The 21,089-nt window shown below is 39.2% G+C and overlaps 1 protein-coding gene across 1 annotated transcript in view; it reads left to right on the top strand.

Annotated features, from left to right (window-relative positions):
* mnd1 (meiotic nuclear divisions 1 homolog (S. cerevisiae)) overlaps positions 1-21,089 on the top strand; it is a 75,232-nt gene that overhangs the window by 27,379 nt on the left and 26,764 nt on the right. The window contains exons 2-4 of the mRNA XM_069922887.1: positions 4,603-4,668; positions 8,340-8,397; positions 20,142-20,290. Of these exons, the coding sequence (XP_069778988.1) occupies positions 4,603-4,668; positions 8,340-8,397; positions 20,142-20,290 (273 nt within the window). The remainder of the gene's footprint in view (positions 1-4,602; positions 4,669-8,339; positions 8,398-20,141; positions 20,291-21,089) is intronic.

Here is a 21,089-nt window from a genome sequence, read left to right as displayed (position 1 = left end):
CCAAATAATAAGACACCAGGAGAGGATGGACTCCCAATAGAATTCTACAAAACATTTAAAGACCTAATAATACCGCCCCTCCTGGATGTAATCAACCAGATTGATGAGACACAAAACTTACCAGATTCATGTAAAACAGCAATAATTACAGTGATACTAAAACAAGGGAAAGATCCACTCTCACCAGCGTCATATAGACCAATATCTTTGCTAAACACAGATTATAAGATAATAGCTAAACTATTAGCGAACAGATTAGCAGAACAGGTACCGAAAATGGTAAATTTAGACCAAACTGGATTTATCAAAAAAAGACGCACAACAGACAATATTTGTAAATTTATTAACTTAATTCATGCAGTAGAAGGAAATAAAGCACCGGCAGTAGCAGTTGCTTTAGACGCAGAGAAGGCCTTCGACAGAGTAGAATGGAATTACTTGTTCAAAGTATTGCAAAAATTCAGTTTACCGGAGAAGTATATTAATTGGATTAAAGCATTATATAAGGGACCGTTAGCGAAAGTGACAGTAAATGGACATGTATCAAAGCAATTTAACTTAAGCAGGTCAACGCGGCAGGGATGCCCACTATCACCATTATTGTTTGCGCTAGCTATAGAACCACTAGCAGAATCGATAAGAAGAGATAATAATATAAAAGGAATAAAAATAAAAGACAGGGAATATAAAATCAGTCTGTTTGCGGATGATGTGATAGTGTACTTAACAGAACCAGAACTATCAATAAAAGAACTATATAAGAAATTGAAGGAATATGGAGAAGTGTCGGGATACAAGATAAACGTAAATAAAAGTGAAGCAATGCCTATGAATAACGCGGATTTCTCAAAATTTAAGGAGGAATCCCCATTCAGATGGCAAACGCAGGCAATAAGATACCTAGGTGTGCAAATAAACAAAAATCTAGGCCAATTATATAAACTCAATTACAATCCACTAATGAAAAAACTACAGGACGATTTAGAGCATTGGAAAGAGCTACCACTAACACTGATAGGAAGGATAAACTGTATTAAAATGAACATTTTTCCAAGGATACTATACTTATTTCAGGCATTGCCAATACAACTGACAGAAAAATTCTTCAAAGAGTTAAAGAAAATAATAAGGAGATTTTTATGGAGAGGGGGGAAACCGAGGATAGCACTAGACAAATTAACAGAATGGTATAAACAAGGAGGCTTACAATTGCCAAACTTCAAAAATTATTATAGAGCCGCACAATTAAGGTACCTATCAGATTTTTATCAAACAAGGGAAAAACCAGACTGGACGAGACTAGAATTAGATAAAATAGGGGAAAAGATACCTGAACACATATTATATAAATGGGACAAAAAATTGGTACAACATAGAACTTCTCCAGTATTACACCATCTCCTCAATATATGGAAGAAGATACATGTAGAAAGAAATAAAATAAATTACCAAATACCAAAACTAATATTGACGCAAAATAAGCTACTCCCTTTTACAATAGACAACCTTGCCTTTAGAAAATGGGAAAAAAAAGGGATTAAAAGAATAGAAAATTGTTTTTCAGGAAGTAGATTCTTATCCTTTGAACAAATGAGAGATAAGTACAATATAACGGGAGATACAGCGCTGGCATATTACCAACTGAGATCCTACTTGAAAGATAAATTAGGAAGCAACTTGAGTTTACCAGAGGGAAGTAACCTTGAATATGTGATTACAGATACAATGTTAATCAAAAGATTTATAAAAAATATGTATATTAAACTGCAAGAAAAGGAAAATGAGGAAACAAATGGTAAAACTAAACAAAAATGGGAACAAGATTTAAATATAAAGATAAAAAAGGAAACATGGGAGAAGTTATGCTCTGGAACGATGAGAAATACAATAAATACGAGGCTGCGTATGATACAATATAATTGGTTACACAGACTATACATTACACCGCAAAAGTTAAATAAATGGGACCCAACAGTATCTGATAGATGTTTTCGATGTAAAAAAGAAAGGGGAACAACAATTCATGCAATCTGGACATGTGAGAGAGTAGAAAAATTTTGGGATGATCTCAATCAGATATTAAATAAAATAACAGAAAACAATATACCAAAGAATCCAGAGATCTTTCTCCTAAGTAACATAAAAAATAAAGAATTTGGAATTGACTTGGAGGATGCACAAAAAAGATTTGTTAAGATAGCCCTAGCTGTAGCAAAAAAATGTATTATGTCAACCTGGAAATTGGAAGATAATTTGAAAATACAACAATGGTATATAGAAATGAATAAATGTATTCCATTAGAAAAAATAACATATAGTTTAAGAAATAATATTGAAATATTCGAACAAGTATGGGAGCCTTACATTAAATACAATAGCGAAAACCTACCGGGAACAAACATTACCTAAGTTGATGGAAGGAGAAGAGAAGAAAAAAATGGACTCAGTAGAATTTCTGGTGTATTTTTGTTGAATGACAACATTGTCTAACTGAATTAATGCAACCTAGATTGTATAACTAAAATGGATGAGAGGGGGGAGGGATGGGGGGGTGGCTTGGGAGGAGGGAGGGGGGAGGGAGAAAAAGTCACTGTAAATGTGTGGAAAAGAAAAAGTGTATATCATGGCTATTGTGATTTATGGTGTGAAAAATAAAAAATTTAAAAAAAAAAAAAAAAAAAAAAAAAAAAAAAAAAAAAAAAAAAAAAAACATTGTAATGGTTTTCACTCTACCTCTTTGTGAAAACTCACCCTCAGTTATCCCTCACACCTCTATGACCTCTTGTTTTTTAATACATGAATGAAATGATTATTTATTGTTTTTCCTACTCCATGCCATCTCTCAGCTTGTTTTGATAATATACAGCTGTGGTCCCAGTATGCTGGCCTGTTTGTGGGCTTTATGGAGCAATCTATGCTGCAAGCCAATAGGGACAAGACCCCTCAACTCTTCCTACGCTATATTGATGACTACACTGGGGCTGCTTCATGAACCTATGATGAGCTTGTTAACTTCATTCACTTTGCTACCAACTTCCACCCTGATTTCAAATTCACCTGGTCCATCTCCGGCATCACACTCCCCGTTCTTGATCTCTATATCTCATCTCAGGATACATGCTTTCCATAGACAAATTTTACAAACCCACAAACTCCCACAACTTCCTCACACCCAGTCCCCTGCAAAGATTCTATCCATTTCTCGCAATTTCTCAGTCTCCGCCATATGAGATCTTCCAGTCCAGATCATCTGAAATGTTTGCCGCCTTTCACAAACGTAGCTTCCATTCCACTACCATCAACTCAGCCTTTACCCTCCATTTTCATCTCATCACTCCTGGCCCCCTCTGCCACCAGATGTAACAAACACAGAATTTTCCCTTGTCCTTACCTGCCATCCCACTAGCCTTCGCATCCAATACATTATTCTCCATAATTTTCACCTAATACAATATGATCCCACTACTAGGCGCATCTTCCCCTCTCAGACTTCTGTAGGGACTGCTGATTCCTCCCCACCAATCAACCCCTTGCCACCTTCGCTTGTGGCCGCAACAGATGCCACACACATCCATACTTCCTCCCCCACCACCATTTGGGGCTCCAAACATCCTTTCAAGTGAAGCAGCCATTCACTTGTGTATCTGTGGGAGTTATCTACTGCATTTGGCACCCCCTTTGTGCCCTTCTCTACATTGGAGATTCTGGGCACAGATTGGGAGATCAGTTTGCTGAGCACCTTCGCCCTGTCCGTATCAGTGGCCATCCCTTTCAATTCTGAGCCACATTCCCATGCTCTCATGTCTGTCCATGGCTTCGTACTATCCCACCAAGACCACTTGTAAATTGGAGGAACAACACTTCATTTTCTGTCTGGGCACTCTCCAACCGGATGGCATTAACATCGACTTCTCCAGTTTCTTCAAGCCTACTCTCCCTTCCCTCTCCTTTTGACTTCTTTCCTTTAGACCGCCCCCTTCCCTCTCCATTCACAGAGTCATCCCCTCCCCCTCCCCCTTCTTGCTGGTGTGCCTTCCATCCCTTATCCATCTATTACCTTCTGCCTTTGGGATTGTGCTCCTCCCCTGCCACTCCCCCCACCATTTTGTTTGGATGCCTGCCCACATTTTTTCATACCTTTATTTTTGCAATATAAAATGACTTGCAACATTGTGTTTTTACTTCAACTATGGTGTCTGGAGACTTTCATGTTTTACTTCTTGATTGTATAATCTTCAGAATCATAATCCCCCCTTATTGTCATGAATATGAGTCACAAAATTTGTTGTTTTGCGGCAGCAGTTTTGTGCATTACAGAGGCAAAATTTCACACTAGATTACTAAAGGGATTTGTGATTAAATGTTCCTGCTAAAATTTTTCCCAGCCTTCAGTCGTCTTGTAATTTTTTTTTCTGCTCCGGATTAAAATGATCTCAACAGAGTCATGAATTGATGTAAAAAAAATTCTTATTGACCAATATTATTACAAATAATTCCAGGATAGAGAAGTAAACTTTGTTTTTGTTTCTCTATAATGTTTGCTTTATCTTCTATATGTTTACATATTGTAATGCTTTTTTTATTGTTTCCTCTAAATTTAAGTCTAAAAAGAGGGGATTAAGCTTTGAAGAGAAACGAAGTCGTATGATGGAAATATTTTTTGAAACGGTGAGTAATAAAGTTCCTGCTGTAAACTTCATTGGTGTTGAGGCAGATCTCCTGTTGTACCAAAAATCAATCCGTGCTGTTTACTCCAATATGAACCTGGCACTTGGCTCTTTAAGTGCAACCCTGACGCTTGTCTCAGTGAAGGCAGACACTATAACTCACCAGCTATCATAGCTGTCTTTGAAATAGTGGCCATTAATACTGGGAACCTATTTTCAAAAACCAAATGAGAAAAAAAATGTTTAACACAAAAACTCATTCACATATCAAAAAACAATTTTCAATATTTTAAGGGAAAGCTATACTTGCTTTTCTCCTTGTAGTTGATATTTTCAATGTTTCAATGAAACTGGTGTGTTTGAACTGAATTTATCCTGCAAGTCCTCGGCAAACAGGCTTCCCAGTCTGAGACTAGTAACAGAATCCAGGAAAAACTTAGTTCCTAAGTTTAGCTGGGACTTGGATGTAGGATCTGCTGTCTTCATTTATATTGATGTGTACCACATGCCATGTGAATTAGCAGAAAATAATAAAATGTCACTTAATATTTATATTTACTATTTAACTAAAGAGAGCTCATTGGTGGGCATATGTTAACTACTTTTTTAATATTGTGGACAACATGCATCAAAAAATAACCTTTACTTAAATGTATTCATTGAAATTTTTAAAAATCAATGGTACAAGTTGCCCATAACTTCAAACCCATCCCCCTCCCCCAACAAAGCCCGAAGTAAAGAAAAAAATTGAAAGAGAAGATAAATAAGAAAAAGAGAACAGAAAAGCAAGGAAAAATGAAGAGAAGGAACTGTCGGGATCTGGAATCTAGTTCATTGGATCTGATTCCTTTTCTTAGCTAGATCTCTAATAGGGGAAACAAACAGGACATAGAGCTCAAGAACCGAATAAGTGCCCCGAAATATTCAACCCTGCATTCTGCAAATATGACTGCAAAAACATATTGTAGTTTTTCCTTAAATTGTAAGTAATTTTCTTCAGGGGAACACCACTATGCATTTCTGCATTCCATTGGGCTATATCCAGAGGGGAATCAGACCTCCAAGTAACTGCAATACATTTCCTGGCCATTGCCAGTGCAATTTTAAGAAATTCTAATTGACACTCGGACAGTTTCATTTTGGATTTTATGTCCACAGTATTTCGTAGGAGAAACAATTCTGGACTTTGTGGTAATTATTTTCCAATAATTTGATCTGATAAAATTCTTAAATTTTCCCAAAAGGGTTTCACTTCAGTGCACTACCAAGTGGAATGTAAAAAGGTTATTTAGTGAGTTTATAAAGAGGTGATTTAAGTGTGGCAGTTGCCTTGGATGTGGAAAGGCTTTTGATAGACTGGAGTGGGATTTTTAAATTTAAAATACTGGACAAATTTGGATTAGGTCAAAATGTTATAAACTGGATTCGAGCTCTGTATAATGAACCTAAGGCCAGAGTTGTGACGAATAGCTAAGTATCTTCACCGTTCCCACTCTCCAGATCTAGCAGACAAGGATGTCCATTATCTCCATCTCTTTTTGTATTGGCTATAGAACTTTTGGTGGAAATGCTTCAAAGTTGACCAAGATGAATATAATATTAGTCTGTTTGTAGACAATGTATTGTGTATATATATATATATATATATATATATATATATCTGAAAGAATCAGAAACTTCTTTGCAAAATTTGCATTTACAATACATTATTCTCCATAATTTTCGCCTAATACAATATGCATTTACAACTGGAAGATTGTGGGAGGGTTTCTGGGTATAAATTGTGATAAGATTGAGATTATGCCATTAATTGATGGGGATTATGCAAATTGTCAAAGAAATATGCTAACTATTTGTAATAATCCAAGATTATATTTTATTATTACTTGTTAATGTATGAAGTGTGGACTACTTCTCTTTCTCCGGATGGTGCCTGACCTAATTTGAGTGTTTCCAGTACTTTCTGTTTTTTTTTTATTGAGATTTACAAGGATTTCTGAGAGGAGATTGGATAGGTTGGTTTTCTTCACTTGGAAGAAATATTATGAGAGGCATAGGGTAGATAATAGAAACCACTGCATTCTGAAGACGTCCAGAACTAGAGGGCAGAGAATGTTAGAAAGGATCTGTATCTTTTAACCCAGGTGATTTACCAGACAAGAGAAAAACCAGACTGGACTAAGATAGAACTAGATAAAGTAGGAGAGAAGGTACCGGAACATATACTTTATAAATGGGATGAAAAGCTGGTGCAATATAACAGTTCACCAGTATTGCATCATTTACTTAATATATGGAAGAAGATTCACGTAGAAAGGAAAAAAATGAATTACCACATACCAAAAATGTTATTGATGCAAAATCCACTAATCCCTTTTACAATAGATAACCTTTCCTTTAGAGAATGGGAGAGAACAGGAATCAAGAGAATAGAAATTTGTTTTTTGGAAAATAATTTATTAACATTTGAACAGTTGAAGGACAAATATGAAATAACTCACAGTACAATGTTTGCATACCATCAACTGAAAGCTTATTTAAAGGATAAATTGAGAAACAGATTGAGATTACTAGAAGGAAGCAGCTTTATATGTGATTACAGATACAATGATAATTAAAAGATTTATAACAAATATGTACATTAAGCTGCAAGGTAAGGAAAATGATGAAATAAGCTATAAACCCAAACAAAAGTGGGAAAAGATAAAGAATGAAACATGGGAAAAGTTATGTTCTGGAACTATGAAGAATACAATAAACACAAGGTTACACATGATACAGTATAATTGGTTACACAGGTTATATAATCACTCCTCAAAAATTAAAAGAATGGGATCCAACAATATCAGATGGGTGTTTTTGCTGTAAAAATGAAATGGGAACAACAATACATGAAATTGGGGCATGTACAAAAGTGAATACGTTTTGGGAAGAACTAAATCAGATATTAAATAAAATCACAAAAAACAACATAGAAAAAAATTCAAAGATCTTTCTTTTAAGTAACATAAGAAGTGAAGAATTAAGCCTCAAATTGGATAAAGCACAAAAAAGATTCATTATGATAGCCTTAGCAGTAGCAAAAAAATGTATAATGTCAACTTGGAAAATGGAGGAGATCCTGAGAAAACAGCAATGGTACATGGAAATGAATAAATGTATTCCATTGGAAAAAATAACACATAATTTAAAAAACAAAGTCACATTGTTTGAATAAATTTGGGAACCATACATGGAACATAACAGAGAGGGCTTGCCTCGAATCTTCATCCCCAAAAATGATAAGAAGACAAAAAGATTGGGTTTAGTGTGTAAAAGTAGATGACACATTTTTCTGGTTTTTCCCTTGTGTGAAGACGTTGTTTTATGATTTTATTGTATTGTATATGTTGAATATTTATTGGTTTTGGAGGGAAGGGGGTTAAAAGGCGGAAAATATCACTGTGTATATTTAATGAGAAACATTTGTACATATTTTGGTTGAAATGATTCATAGTGTGAGAAATAAAAAATTTTTAAAAAAGAAAAGCTGTCTTTATGACTGCTTTTCTTTTCTTGTCCTGCTCGAAACATTTCATAAGCAGTGGATAGTTTAGTTTGCTATATTCCTGTTGGATTAAAACACAAAAATCTGTAAATGATGATTTATAGTAAAACTTTTGTTTTTTTTAGAAAGATGTTTTTCAACTTAAAGATTTGGAGAAGATTGCCCCAAAGGAGAAAGGGATCAGTAGGTATCAGTTTCATGGTCACTACTTTCCTGCTTAACATATGGGATGACAGATTTAGTTCCTGTAGGCCTGAATTTATATCTGGCAAATTAGAAGCACAAAATCATAGATTATATAATTGTGACGCACAGGATTGGCATCCTCAAGTATGCTTTACCATGCAACCTTTTTCAAAAAAGTAAAATTAGTAAAGCATCACTGGAAAATGTATGAATTTGATGTTACTATTTTATTTCCAATTCATCACTATTGCTGAAATGACCCATTTCTGTGCTGTACGCCCACACATTACATTGTGTAACTTCTTTTAGTTAATGGTTTCAGGTAGGATGGCCGTTTCAAACTTATCAAAATGGAGGACGTGCCGGGTCAGCGTCAGAAGCTCTCTGGGGGTGGGGTAGGGTGTTGACATCACACTCCCCCCCAACCCCCCCCCCATTGAGTAAGAAGAAGCATGGCCTGTTCTGCCACTTAATTCATCCGACAAATTAACGTACGGCTTGAGGTGGTGCTGGACAAAGGGCTCAAAAGCCAGTCTGTCTGACCTAAAGCCGGACATCTGGCTACCCGAGTAATAAGTGATTGTTTACTGAGGTGCCCAGAGAAAGGGCAGGCTGGAAATGATTATTTAAAGTCATGCATGATGTAAGAAAGCTTTTAGATTGTTTACTTAGAGGCCCATCTGCAAGATCTAGCAGAGAAGCCTTTGGGTAAAGGGATTTTTGTTGTTCAGTTATTAGAGTGTTGTGTTTGAGGACTAAGTGCTGAGGCAATGCTTCATGAGGCCTAATAGTGGTAAAGTGAGGCAAGATCTATTATTTTTCCTATTTGTTGTCAGCAAAGTTGAGATCGCAGATAGGGCATTGGTATGTTTATCCTGTAGGATGTGTGAGACAGTGGAAATTTCTCTGGGCAAAATTTCCCGCCTCATCTGCTGGTACTGCAGTTGGATTCACTAAGGCACATCTGGGTGTCTTGAGAACACCATAGAAGTTTTAGTGAGGTGATCACACCTTGGGTATAGACAGCAGTGGAGAAGTAGACAGAGAATGTAGGATTCCCCTATGGTTATTCCCCTCAATATACAATTAACATTATGGATGGTGTGGTTTGGACATTGACACTTTAGGGGAGAGCAGCAGCGAGGTCTGTGACCCCACAATTAGCTCTGAGGCACAACAGGAAAGGTTGGAGACAAGGGGGTAGTTCAGATTACAGAAAGTAGATTCTGTTGCCTTGATTGAGGTTCCAGGAGGGTATGTTGGCTTCTGGGTGCCAGGGTCAAAGATGTCTTTGAGTAAATGCAAAACATTCAGTGAAGAATGCAGAGGATGAACATTCAGAGCTCATTGTATACAAGGTTACACATGATACAGTAACATTGGTAGAAAAAGGGATGAGGTCCTGTAGATTGAACACAGCAAGTTAAGTGGAAAGCAGGATCTCACTGATTATAATCTCTGTAGGTTACTCCAGAAAATTAACCTCTAGGAGGTTAGGGATGAACGCGTGAGTGAGAAAATGGTGCAGTTAGGAAATATTTAGATTTCAGGAACATTGGGATCTCTTCTGGGCAAAATTGAGCTGAACAAGAGGGATGGGTGGCACCTGATCTGGAGGGGGCAAACTGCCCTGATGGGAAAGTTTGCTAGTGCTTTTGGGGTGGGTATAAACTAGTTTGCCAGGAAGGCTGGGATCCAAAACAGTAGTGTTGTCAGATGAGATGAATAAAGCAATTATAGAAGTTTAAGAGAGCAAGTTCAGTGGACATTCTGATGAAGAACGGTAGAAAGGGACAAAAATGAACTGAGGTATAAATGCTGCATGTACAATAGAGATGGAAGTAAGAGAGGAAGTGGAATTGTGTTTTTGATTGGAGGAGGATATTTCTGATGGATCATTTGTGAGGCTGTGTGGGTGGTGGAATTGAGGAAATAGATGAGTGCGATCACATTATCGGGACTACTATAGGGAACACCCCCCCCCCCCCCACTAGTTAGTAGAAATTAGAGGAGGAAATATTCAGGGAGATTATAGATAGCTGCAAGAATAATGAGGTTGTAATAGTTGGGGATTTTAACTTTATAGGATTGCATAGTGGCAAGATCTTAGATGGGGTGGAATGTATTGAGCATTTTCAGAAAGGTTTTCTCGAGCAATAGGTAGAAGGGCCAACTCCAGAAGAGAGTGACGCCAGACCTCCTCTTGAAAAACAAGGCAGGGCAGGTAGCTGGTGTCAGTGGGGGGGAGGGGAAAGAACTTTAGGCCCAGTGACCCTTATTCTATTTGTTTAAAAACAGTAATGGAAAAGGATAGAACAGGACCACGTTGATTCCTAAATTGGGACAAGACACAATTTGATGGTATCAAACAAGTACTTGCAGCAGTGATTGGGAGAGGCTGTTGGCAGGTAAAGAGATGCCAGGCAACTAGCAGGCTTCAAAAAATGAGGTAGCAAGAGCTCAGGGACAGTATGTTCTTGTTGGTGTGAAGAGCAAACCTGGCAAGACCAGGAAACTTTAAATAATAGGGAAACTGAGGATAATGGGGAAGAGGCAAGTAAGTGGACCTGAGTCCTCTAAATATCAGAGTAGGCTCAGTGGGACAGATAACCAACTCTTCCTGTTTGTGTTCATGACAGAGACATTGAAATTCTGGCCAAGAAAAAGACGGCACATCTTAGGTGCAGGTGACTGGGAACAGCTTGAATCCTCAGAGGAGAAAAGATTAAATAAGAGTACACAAGAGATGGAAATTGGGAGATTGAAAAGGCAATGTACAATAGCTGTAGGGGATAAGGTATGGGAGAATCTAACTAAGTTATCCAGACTATTAAAGGCAAAAGAATAACTCGTGAGAGAATAGATTCCCTTGAGGATCCACATCAAATGTCCTTTAAGGATAAAATACCAGGAGTAAGTCACAACAGAGTCACATTTATGGTCATGAACATGTGTCACAAAATTTGTTGTTTTGCAGGAGCCTAATTCCATGAAAGAGGTGTCATTGGAAGGTAGGGACGTAAAGGGAATTGTTAGTACGTTGGCCTTCATCAATCAATGTACATTCAGCGTCCTGGTTAATGCAACGCTGTTGCAACGCTAGTGATCCTGGTTAGAATCTGGCACTGTCTGTAAGGAGCTTGTACCTTCTCTCTGTGTCTGCTTGGGCTTCCTCCCATCCTTTTAAACATAGAGTTTGTAGGCCAATTCATATGTTCAGGCAGTACGGTCTCAAGGGCCTGTTACTCTGCTTTATGTCTAAATTTAAATTTATTGAGTATAGGAGTTAGGATGTTATGGTGAAATTGTTTAAGACCTTGATAGGGTCAAACTTTGAATATTGTGTGCAGTTTTGATCATCTTAGCTACAGGATAAATAAAATTAAAAGAATGAAGATAAGTTTTTCAAGGATGTTGCTGGGACTTGAACCGAGTTACAGAGAACGGTTAAACAGGTTACAACTTTGTTCTCTGGAATGTCAAGAGAATGATGGGAGAATTTATAGAAATATATAAAATTATGAGTGGTCTAGTACAAATGCAAGCAGACTTTTTTTCCACTGAGATTAGGTGAGACAAGAACTAGAGGACATGGTTTAAGGGTGAAAGGTGAGATATTTAGGGGGATAATCAGTGGGAACGTCTACACGCATCGAGTGGTGAGTGCGGAGCGAGCTGCTAGCTGAAGTCGTGAATGCGGGTTTGATTTTAGCGTTTAAGGGATGTGGAAGGCAAGGGTATGGAGGGCTGTGGTCCAGGTACAGACATTAGCCTTCATCAGACGGGCCATTGAAGCTAAGCATGGGAATGTTTTGTTGATGTTTTCAAGATGTTGGCAAGGCCACACATGGAATATTGTGTGCAGTTTTGATTGCTTTGGTAGAGAAAGGCATTATGGTTGGTAGAATCACAAAGCAATGAGTAAACATATAAGAGTGAGACAAATCAGCTAGTTGAGTGGTGCCACAACAACCTTGGACTCAATATTAGCAAAACTAAGGAACTGATTGTGAACTTCAGGAGGGGAACTCAGGAGAACACGAACCAGTCCTCATCGAGGGTTCAGTGAAAAGGGTTAAGAACTTCAAATTTCTGGGTGTCAACCTCTCTGAAGATCTGTCCTGGGGCCTCCATGATGATGCAATCACAAAGAAGGCTCACCAGTGGCTCTACCGTGAGGAGTTTGAGGAGATTCGGTATGTGACAAAAGACTTACAAATTTCTACAGGTGTACATGGAGAGTATTCTGACTGTTTGCATCACTGTCTGATGTGGAGGTGCCAATGCACAGGACAAGAAAAAGACTACAGAGAACCATGAACTTGAGCAGCACCATTATCAATCTTCACCCCATCGAGGACATTTACAAGAGGCATTTTATGTAGCACCATGGGTTTGGGGAAATGTCTTTTTTTTTTAAATGACAAATAACTACTACTACTACTATCCTCAAGGACCCACACAACCCAGGCCATGCCTTCACTGCTACCTTCACTGGAATGAGGTACAGAAGCTTGAAGATGCACACCAATGGCACAGAAACAGCTTCTTTCCCTCTGTCATCAGATTTCTGAATGGACAATGAACCACAGATACTACCTCAATTTCTCTTATTTTTACATTGATATATTTAGTTTTTAACGTAATTTATAACTTTAGTATCTGCACCTGTAAGGAATCTGCATATGTAATGCTGCCACATGACAACAAATTCCATGAGATGTTCATGACAATAAATGGTGATTCTGATAAAGTTGGGAAGGGTACAGGAGTTGTTCATAAAGTTGTTATCAAGATTAGGGATTTGAGAGACTGGAGAAACTAGGCCTGTTTTTCTTGGACCTTAGAAGGTTGAGAGAGGAGTGTATTGAGATGTATAAAATTATGAGGGGCAAAGATAACATATACATTCTATTTCCTAGAGTAGGAGAATCTAAGATGAGAAGGTATTAGTACAAGATCAGTCAATGGGATAGAAGAGATGTGAGCAGATAATTCTTCACTCAGAGGGTGGTGGCACATAGAACAAACTGTCAGACAAAGTGGTGGGCTAGATAAGATACACTAGCTTCCTTTAAGAAACACTTCAATAACTACATGGATGGGAGAGGATTGGTGGGGTCTGGGCTGAAAACAGGAGGGCACATTGTTCTACATGGACTAGCTGGGCCTGTGGGCCTGTTTCCATGCTCTATTTAGGACCTCACCCCTCTCCTATGGTTCCACACAGTTATAGTCATCTGTATGGAGCCACAGGAGATGAGTGAGGTTCTAAATTAATATTTGTTACCTGTATTTACTGTACATGGATGCAAAGGAACTCTGGGAAGTAAATAGTGTTTGAGGAAAATCACATTACAAAATATAAGGCGTTGAACGTCTTAATTGCATAAAGGTTGTTAAATCCTCAAGACCTGACTAGATGTACCTTTGAATGTCGTAGAACATTTGGGAACAAATTGTTGGAACCCTGGCAGGAAAATTTGTGTCATCATTATCATGAGTGAAGAACTGAAAGATTGGAGAGTGGTTAACTGTACTTCTTTATTTAAGAGAAACTATAGACTGGTGAGCTTAACATCAGTTGTGAATGGGTTACTGGACTAAATTCTGGGAGACAGGATCTGCATGCATTTGGAAAGGCAAGGCTGATTAAAGATGGTCATCGTGGCTTTATGTGGGAGCTAATGCCTCACAAATGTGATTAAGTTTTTGAAAAGGTGACCAAGATAGATGAAGACAGGGTGATAGATTTTGTTCACTTGGACTTTAGCAAGGCATTTGACAAGGCCTGGTTGGCTGCTCTGGAAAGCTGGAGCCATGTGTCAAGTGAGCTTGTTGTCTGGATACAAAATTGGCTTGGCTGTAAGAGACAGGATGGTGTTGGATGTCTGTTTTTCCAGATTAGAGATCTGTGATAAGTATGGATCAAGGATTATTAAGTTCGACAATTGTTTGCCAATTATTTGGATTTGGATAAGAATGTTGGTGGCATAATTAGCAAGTTTGTGAATAACACTAAATTTGGTGGTGAAGAAGATTACTAAGACTACAAATGCATTTTGATTAACTGGGTAAGGCGGCGGAAGAAGCTTAAATCAGATAAGTGCAAGGTGTTGCCTTTGAGAGGTCAAACCTAAACAGGTAGGGCTCTGGAAAGTGCTGTAGAATAGAAGGACATAGGGTTACAGGTGCCCAGATCTGTAAAAGTGATCATACAGGTAGTCAGGATGATAAAGAATGTGTTTGGCATTCATCAGTGGAGGGTAATGAGCACAGGATTTGGGGCATCGTGTTTGAGAATTGAGCAGTCAGTGTGAGCCATTTTGAGAAGAGCGTGAATGTGATTGCCTGTTTGTGAGACACAACAGACAATAAAAGAAGAATAGCTCTACTGGAGTGGCCATTTGGGGATGGCAGTATTTGAGGTATTAAGTGCAGTGATCGAGGGTAAGTCCAGAAGCCTTGCCTCAAGAGATTGGTGAAAAGCATGGAGAAGATGGTTAGGTAACATTTCTTTTTTATCTTTACTCTTTAGGCAGTTTAGTTGGGATGGCATTTAGGGCAGTGACGTGCTGCTGCCACAGGATGTGTGAAATCAGAGAGATCACCAGTATTCCTGGTGACTACGTGGATATCCTGCTGTCCTGTGGGGAGATAGTGGTGGCTAAGGGCCAAGATGGTGGTGCAGCAGTCATTCGCAGTGGTCTCTTCAGGACCTGGTGCTTCTGCTCTTACGCTGTTTGTAGTTATGCTTTTATGTAGCACCATGGGTTCGGGGAAATGTCTTTTTTTAAAAAAATGACAAATAACTACTACTACTATACTGCCGGAAGAGCATCCAGTTGCATCTCCTGACAAACCTTGTTGTGGAACTGGAATTGGGTATCCTCAGCATCGTCTGTAAAACGAAACATTTCGTTGATAGAAAGAATTCATTGATAATAATGATGTGATCACACCTAATGTACTCCAGACAGCTACATGACCACTAAGAAAGGTAAAGGAAGCACACAGGTTGTGCAGGATTCCTCTGTGACCATTCCCCTCATAAATAAGTAAGCTGCTTTGGACACTGTTCGGGTACCTATCAAAGGTTAACAGTAGCACCCAGGTCCCTGGCACCATGTCTGGTGCCAATGCTCAGCAAGGAAGGGTGAAGACATCTTGGGCAATGGCGGTAAAGGACGCAAGGTGTAGACAAGATATTCTGCGGCTGCAACCAAGACTCCAGGATGGTATGTTGCCTCCCACATGCAAGAATCAAAGATGCCCCAGAGTGGATGCAAGGCATTTTGAGGGGAAGCATGAACAACTAGTTGACCTGGGGCATGTAGATACCAATGATATAGATTAAAAGAAACAAGATGGGTAATGAGAGTTTATTGTCAGATATGCACTGTGAATTGGCTAGTATACACTGGCAAAGTATGGCAGATATTTAAATATGTGGAGAACTTCAAAAACTCTAAATCCCTTATCTGCTGTAAAAAATAAAATGGGGAAAATGGTTTAACCGTGGCTAATGAGGGAAATCTGGGACATATATAAATTGATGAGAATAAAGTAGCAAACCTGAGGACTGGAAGAAATTTAGAATTCGACAGAAGAAAAACAAAAGGTCATATTAAAAGACAGGAAATAGAATATGAGAGGAAACATGTAGGGAACATAAAAAGTGACTGCAAAGCTTTTATAGGTATGCAAAGAGAAAGAGATGAGTCGAATCCCCCGTAGATTCTTGCAGTCAGAATTGGGGGAATTCTTAATGGAGGGCAAGATGATAGCAGACAAATTGAATACATTCTTTGATTCTGTCTTTTGAAGGAAGATGCAAGAATTATTCTAGGCATACTGAATCCCCAGTATCTGATGGTCTGCATCCCTGAGTATTTAAGGAGGTGACTGAGATGTACAGTTTGTATTTATGATTAGTTTACAACATTATATTCACATCTGTGATAAAATGATTTGAGAGGTGTTCATGGCCAGAATTAACTCACACCTAACTCACAATTTGGACTTCGCCACCCGTCATAATCGCTCTTTTGCAGATGAAATATTACTGGCTTTCCACTCAGCTCTGGATCATCTATTCTACAGCAACATGTTCATTAGGCTACTCTTTATTGATTTTACCTGCTTTGCGGAAACTGCCAAAATGTTTGGCCTGGAAGTCAGCCTGAAGAAAACTGAGGTCCTCCATCAGCCAGCTCCCCACCATGACTACCAGCCCCCCCACATCTCCATCGGGCACACAAAACTCAAAACGGTCAACCAGTTTACCTATCTCGGCTGCACCATTTCATCAGATGCAAGGATCGACAATGAGATAGACAACAGACTCGCCAAGGCAAATAGCACCTTTGGAAGACTACACAAAAGAGTCTGGAAAAACAACCAACTGAAAAACATCACTAAGATAAGCGTATACAGAGCCGTTGTCATACCCACACTCCTGTTCGGCTCCGAATCATGGGTCCTCTACCGGCATCACCTACGGCTCCTAGAACGCTTCCATCAGCGTTGTCTCCGCTCCATCCTCAACATCCATTGAAGCGCTTTCACCCCTAACGTCGAAGTACTCGAGATGGCAGAGGTCGACAGCATCGAGTCCACGCTGCTGAAGATCCAGCTGCGCTGGGTGGGTCACGTCTCCAGAGTGGAGGACCATTGCCTTCCCAAGATCATGTTATATGGCGAGCTCTCCACTGGCCACCGTGACAGAGGTGCTCCAAAGAAAAGGTACAAGGACTGCCTAAAGAAATCTCTTGGTGCCTGCCACATTGACCACCGCCAGTGGGCTGATATCGCCTCAAACCGTGCATCTTGGCGCCTCACAGTTTGGCGGGCAGCAACCTCCTTTGAAGAAGACCGCAGAGCCCACCTCACTGACAAAAGGCAAAGGAGGAAAAACCCAACACCCAACCCCAACCAACCAATTTTCCCCTGCAGCCGCTGCAACCGTGTCTGCCTGTCCCGCATCGGACTTGTCAGCCACAAACGAGCCTGCAGCTGACGTGGACTTTTACCCCCTCCATAAATCTTCATCTTCGAAGCCAAGCCAAAGAGAAAGAGAAGAGACTCTCACTGCTGGTGCACAAGCTCTAAAACCTAGGCCTCTGCAACTGGATCCTTGATTTCCTCATCGAAGATCACAGTCAGTATGAATTGGAAACAATGTCTCTTCCTCACTGATCATCAACACAGGTACACATCAAGGATGCATGCTTAACCTACTGATCTACTTGCCATATACCCATGACTGTGTGGCCAGGCACAATTCAAATGTTTTCTATAAATTTGTTGCTGACACTACGGTCACTGGCAATGAGAGAGCGCACAAGAGGGATATCAGCCAGTTGAGTGGTAGCACAACAACAACCTTGCACTCAACATTAGTAAATCCAAGGAGCTAATTGTGGACTGCAGGAAGGGGAAATCAGGAGAAAACAAACTAAACCCTCATTGAGGGGTCAGCAATGGAAAGGATTTAAAACCAAGTTCCTGGGTGACAACATCTATGAAGATCTGTCTTGGGGCCTCCATGTCAATGCAATCATGAAAAACACTTGCCAGCAGCTATACATCATGATGAGTTTGAGATTTGGTATGTCACCAAAGACTTGAAAATTTCTACGGGTGTTCTGTGGAGAGAATTCTGACTAGTTGCATTACTGTCTGGGCCAATGCACAGGACAAGAAAAAACTTTAGAGAGTTGTGAACTTGGTCAGCACCGTCACAGGCACCAGTCTCCACTCCATTGACAACATCAAAAAGAGGCGGTGTCTTAAGAAAGCATTCTTCAGGACCCACACCACCCAGGCCATCCCCTCTTCACCCTGCTACAGTTGGGAAGGAGGTACCGGAGCCTGAAGACAAACACCCAATGGCACAAGGACTGCTTCTGGTCTGCTATCAGATTTCTGAATGGACTATGAACCATAGACGTGACCTAACTTTCTCTTATTCTTGCACTAACTTGTTTATTTTTAAATATAATTTAATAGCAATATTTGCACCTGTAATGCTGCCTCAAAACAACAAATTCCATAACAGGTTCATGACGATAAATTCTGCTTCTGGCATTCCCTACACTCTCGCTCAAATCCTTTGGATTGAAGAGTGGATCATGTGACACAACTTTACAATGTGAAGGAAGGATAGAGAAACCAGGAAATTATGGACCAGTTAGCCTGCCTTCAGTAGTGGGGAAAATGCTGGAGTCAATTATTAAAGATGTTGTTGCTGGCATTTGGAAAGGAGTGACTGGACAAGTCCAAGTCAGAGTAGATTTATGAAAGAGAAATCATGCTTGACAAATCTTCTAAAATTTGTTGAGAATGTAGTCATTAGAACCATAAAACACAGCACAGCAGTAGGTCATTTGGCTCATCTAGACTGTGCAAAACTGTTGTTTAGCCTAGTCCCATTGACTTGCACCCTGAACATAGCCCTGCATACGTCTCCCATCCATGTACCTATCCATTTTTCTTGCATGTCAAAACTGAACTTGCATTCATATATTCAGCTAGCAGTTTGTTTCACACTCTCAACGTTCTCTGCATGAAGAAGTTCAATTTAATGTTCCCTTTAAATATTGCAGCTTTCACCCTCAACCCATGACCTTCAGTTCTTGTTTTACCTGACTTCAGTAGGAAAAGCCTGCTTGTATTTTCTACATTGATACCCCTAATAATTGCATAATTTTGTATATTTCTATCAAATCTCCCCTCATTCTCCTTCGGTCCAGGAATAAAGTCCTAACCTGCTTAACCTTACTCTGTTACTCAGCTCAAGTCCAGCACCTCCTTGTAAATATTTGCACTCTTTCAATCATATTGTTATCTTTGCCTTAGTTAGGGATTCAGGAAACTGTCCACATAACGTCATTTAGGTACAATTAAAACATGGTTTTCAACTTTTTTATCCCACTCACATACCACCTTAAGCAATCTCTTACGAATCACAGAACACTTTTGGTATATGGATTGCTTCAGGTGGAAAGTGAGTTTAGGGTGGCAGTTTGAAAACCACTGTTCTAGACCATTGATATAGATGACAAACATCAATGGATTCAGCACTGAATCCTGAGGCACTCCACTTGTCACAGGCCTCTAGTTAGAGAGGCAATCATCTACTACCACTCTGGCTTCTCCCGTAGAGCCAATGTTTAATCCTGAATACTGTACGGCTGAATCTTCTTGACCAACCTCCCATGCAGGAACTTATTAAAGGCCTTAGTGAAGTTCATGTATACAATATCCATGGCCTTTTGTCCATAAACCTTCGTGTAGCCTCCTTGAAAAGCTCTATAAGATAAGTTAAACATGACCTATATACTATTGGGTGGAATAGTGCAAGCAAATGCAATTGTAGCATTCAAACAGAAACTTGTAATTAAAAGGAAAAGATTTTGCAGATCCTAAGGTCACAATATTATGCCTTCCTACAGCATTGTTGACAAACCACCTTTGGTTTTTGTTTCTTCTTGATCAAGATGGGGGTCATGAAATATTTCTGATCACTGGGCAGGCACTGATACATCGGACGTCTCCAGCATTTTCTGCATTTCTTTTTCAGACTCACAGCAGCTGTTTTTTTTTCATTATTGATGAAGAAGTCTTACAACTCAACCATGTGCTTTATTTTAAATATATTAGCTTTCAGTTGTCGTAGAAGCAAATACAAATGTCTTTTTTTTTTGCTTTAATGTTTCTTATGTTTTAACCATTTTTAGCTTCAATGTCAGTGAAGGAGGTCTTGCAGAGTTTGGTGGATGATGCTTTGGTGGATACTGATCGAATTGGAACTTCCAATTATTTCTGGGCTTTTCCAAGTAAAGCTCTTCACACTCGCAATCAGAAATTGGAAAAGTTGAACAGGCAGGTAAATATATTAAAAGGAGACACAAGAAACTGCAGATCTTGGAATTTGGAGCATTCTCCAATGTTGTTGGAGAAACTCAACAGATCAAGTAGCACCTGTGGGGGGAAATAAATGATCAACCTTTCAAGATCCTGCATTGGGACTGAGAGTGGAGAGGCAAGATTGCCTGTGTTAGAGGGGCAGAGTATATACAGGAAATTGGAAAATATACTGTAAGTACTTAGCGTGCTTTCTCATTTTTAAAAAAATTTCTAGAACGTTTTTAGTCTGGCCAAAATGGATTTCTTTCTTTGGAAGGAAAAGGGGAAAAACTGCCATCGACTATATGCATGTGAGCATGCCTTTAATAGAGTTGGCTTCCTCCCTCTATTCTGGCCGTCTTCTCTCTTCAGTCACAGTCCTGATGCAAAATTTCGACTTGAAACCTTGGCAATTTCTTTAACCATAGATGCTGAATAACTGTTCAAGAAAATTGCCCATTACTCAAGGTTAATGTCGTGTTAAATATTAGCAAAAGGTCTGAATTTCAATTTTTTTCAATAGCTTGTTCATTTTGTGCATTTAAAAGGATGTGCAAAGGGCATCATCAACTTATTTGGTCTGGAGTTTTTTGTTCCAATCCCTTAAATATTATTCTTCAGAATCTGTAACTTAGTTCTGATTAAAGTGGACCATTTTGCTTATGTTTTTACGCTGTACTTGGAATTTGGTACAGAACTGAGCAAATGTGCAGGTACTAAAAAATATGGTGTTGCCCAATGATAAATTAATGAAGCTATATAAGTGAGAAAGGGAGTTA

Source organism: Narcine bancroftii, chromosome 3, assembly GCF_036971445.1.
Source record: "Narcine bancroftii isolate sNarBan1 chromosome 3, sNarBan1.hap1, whole genome shotgun sequence".
Lineage (NCBI taxonomy): Eukaryota > Metazoa > Chordata > Chondrichthyes > Torpediniformes > Narcinidae > Narcine > Narcine bancroftii.
Note: the sequence above shows the minus strand (reverse complement) of the source record. Positions and strands in the feature narration are given on the sequence as shown.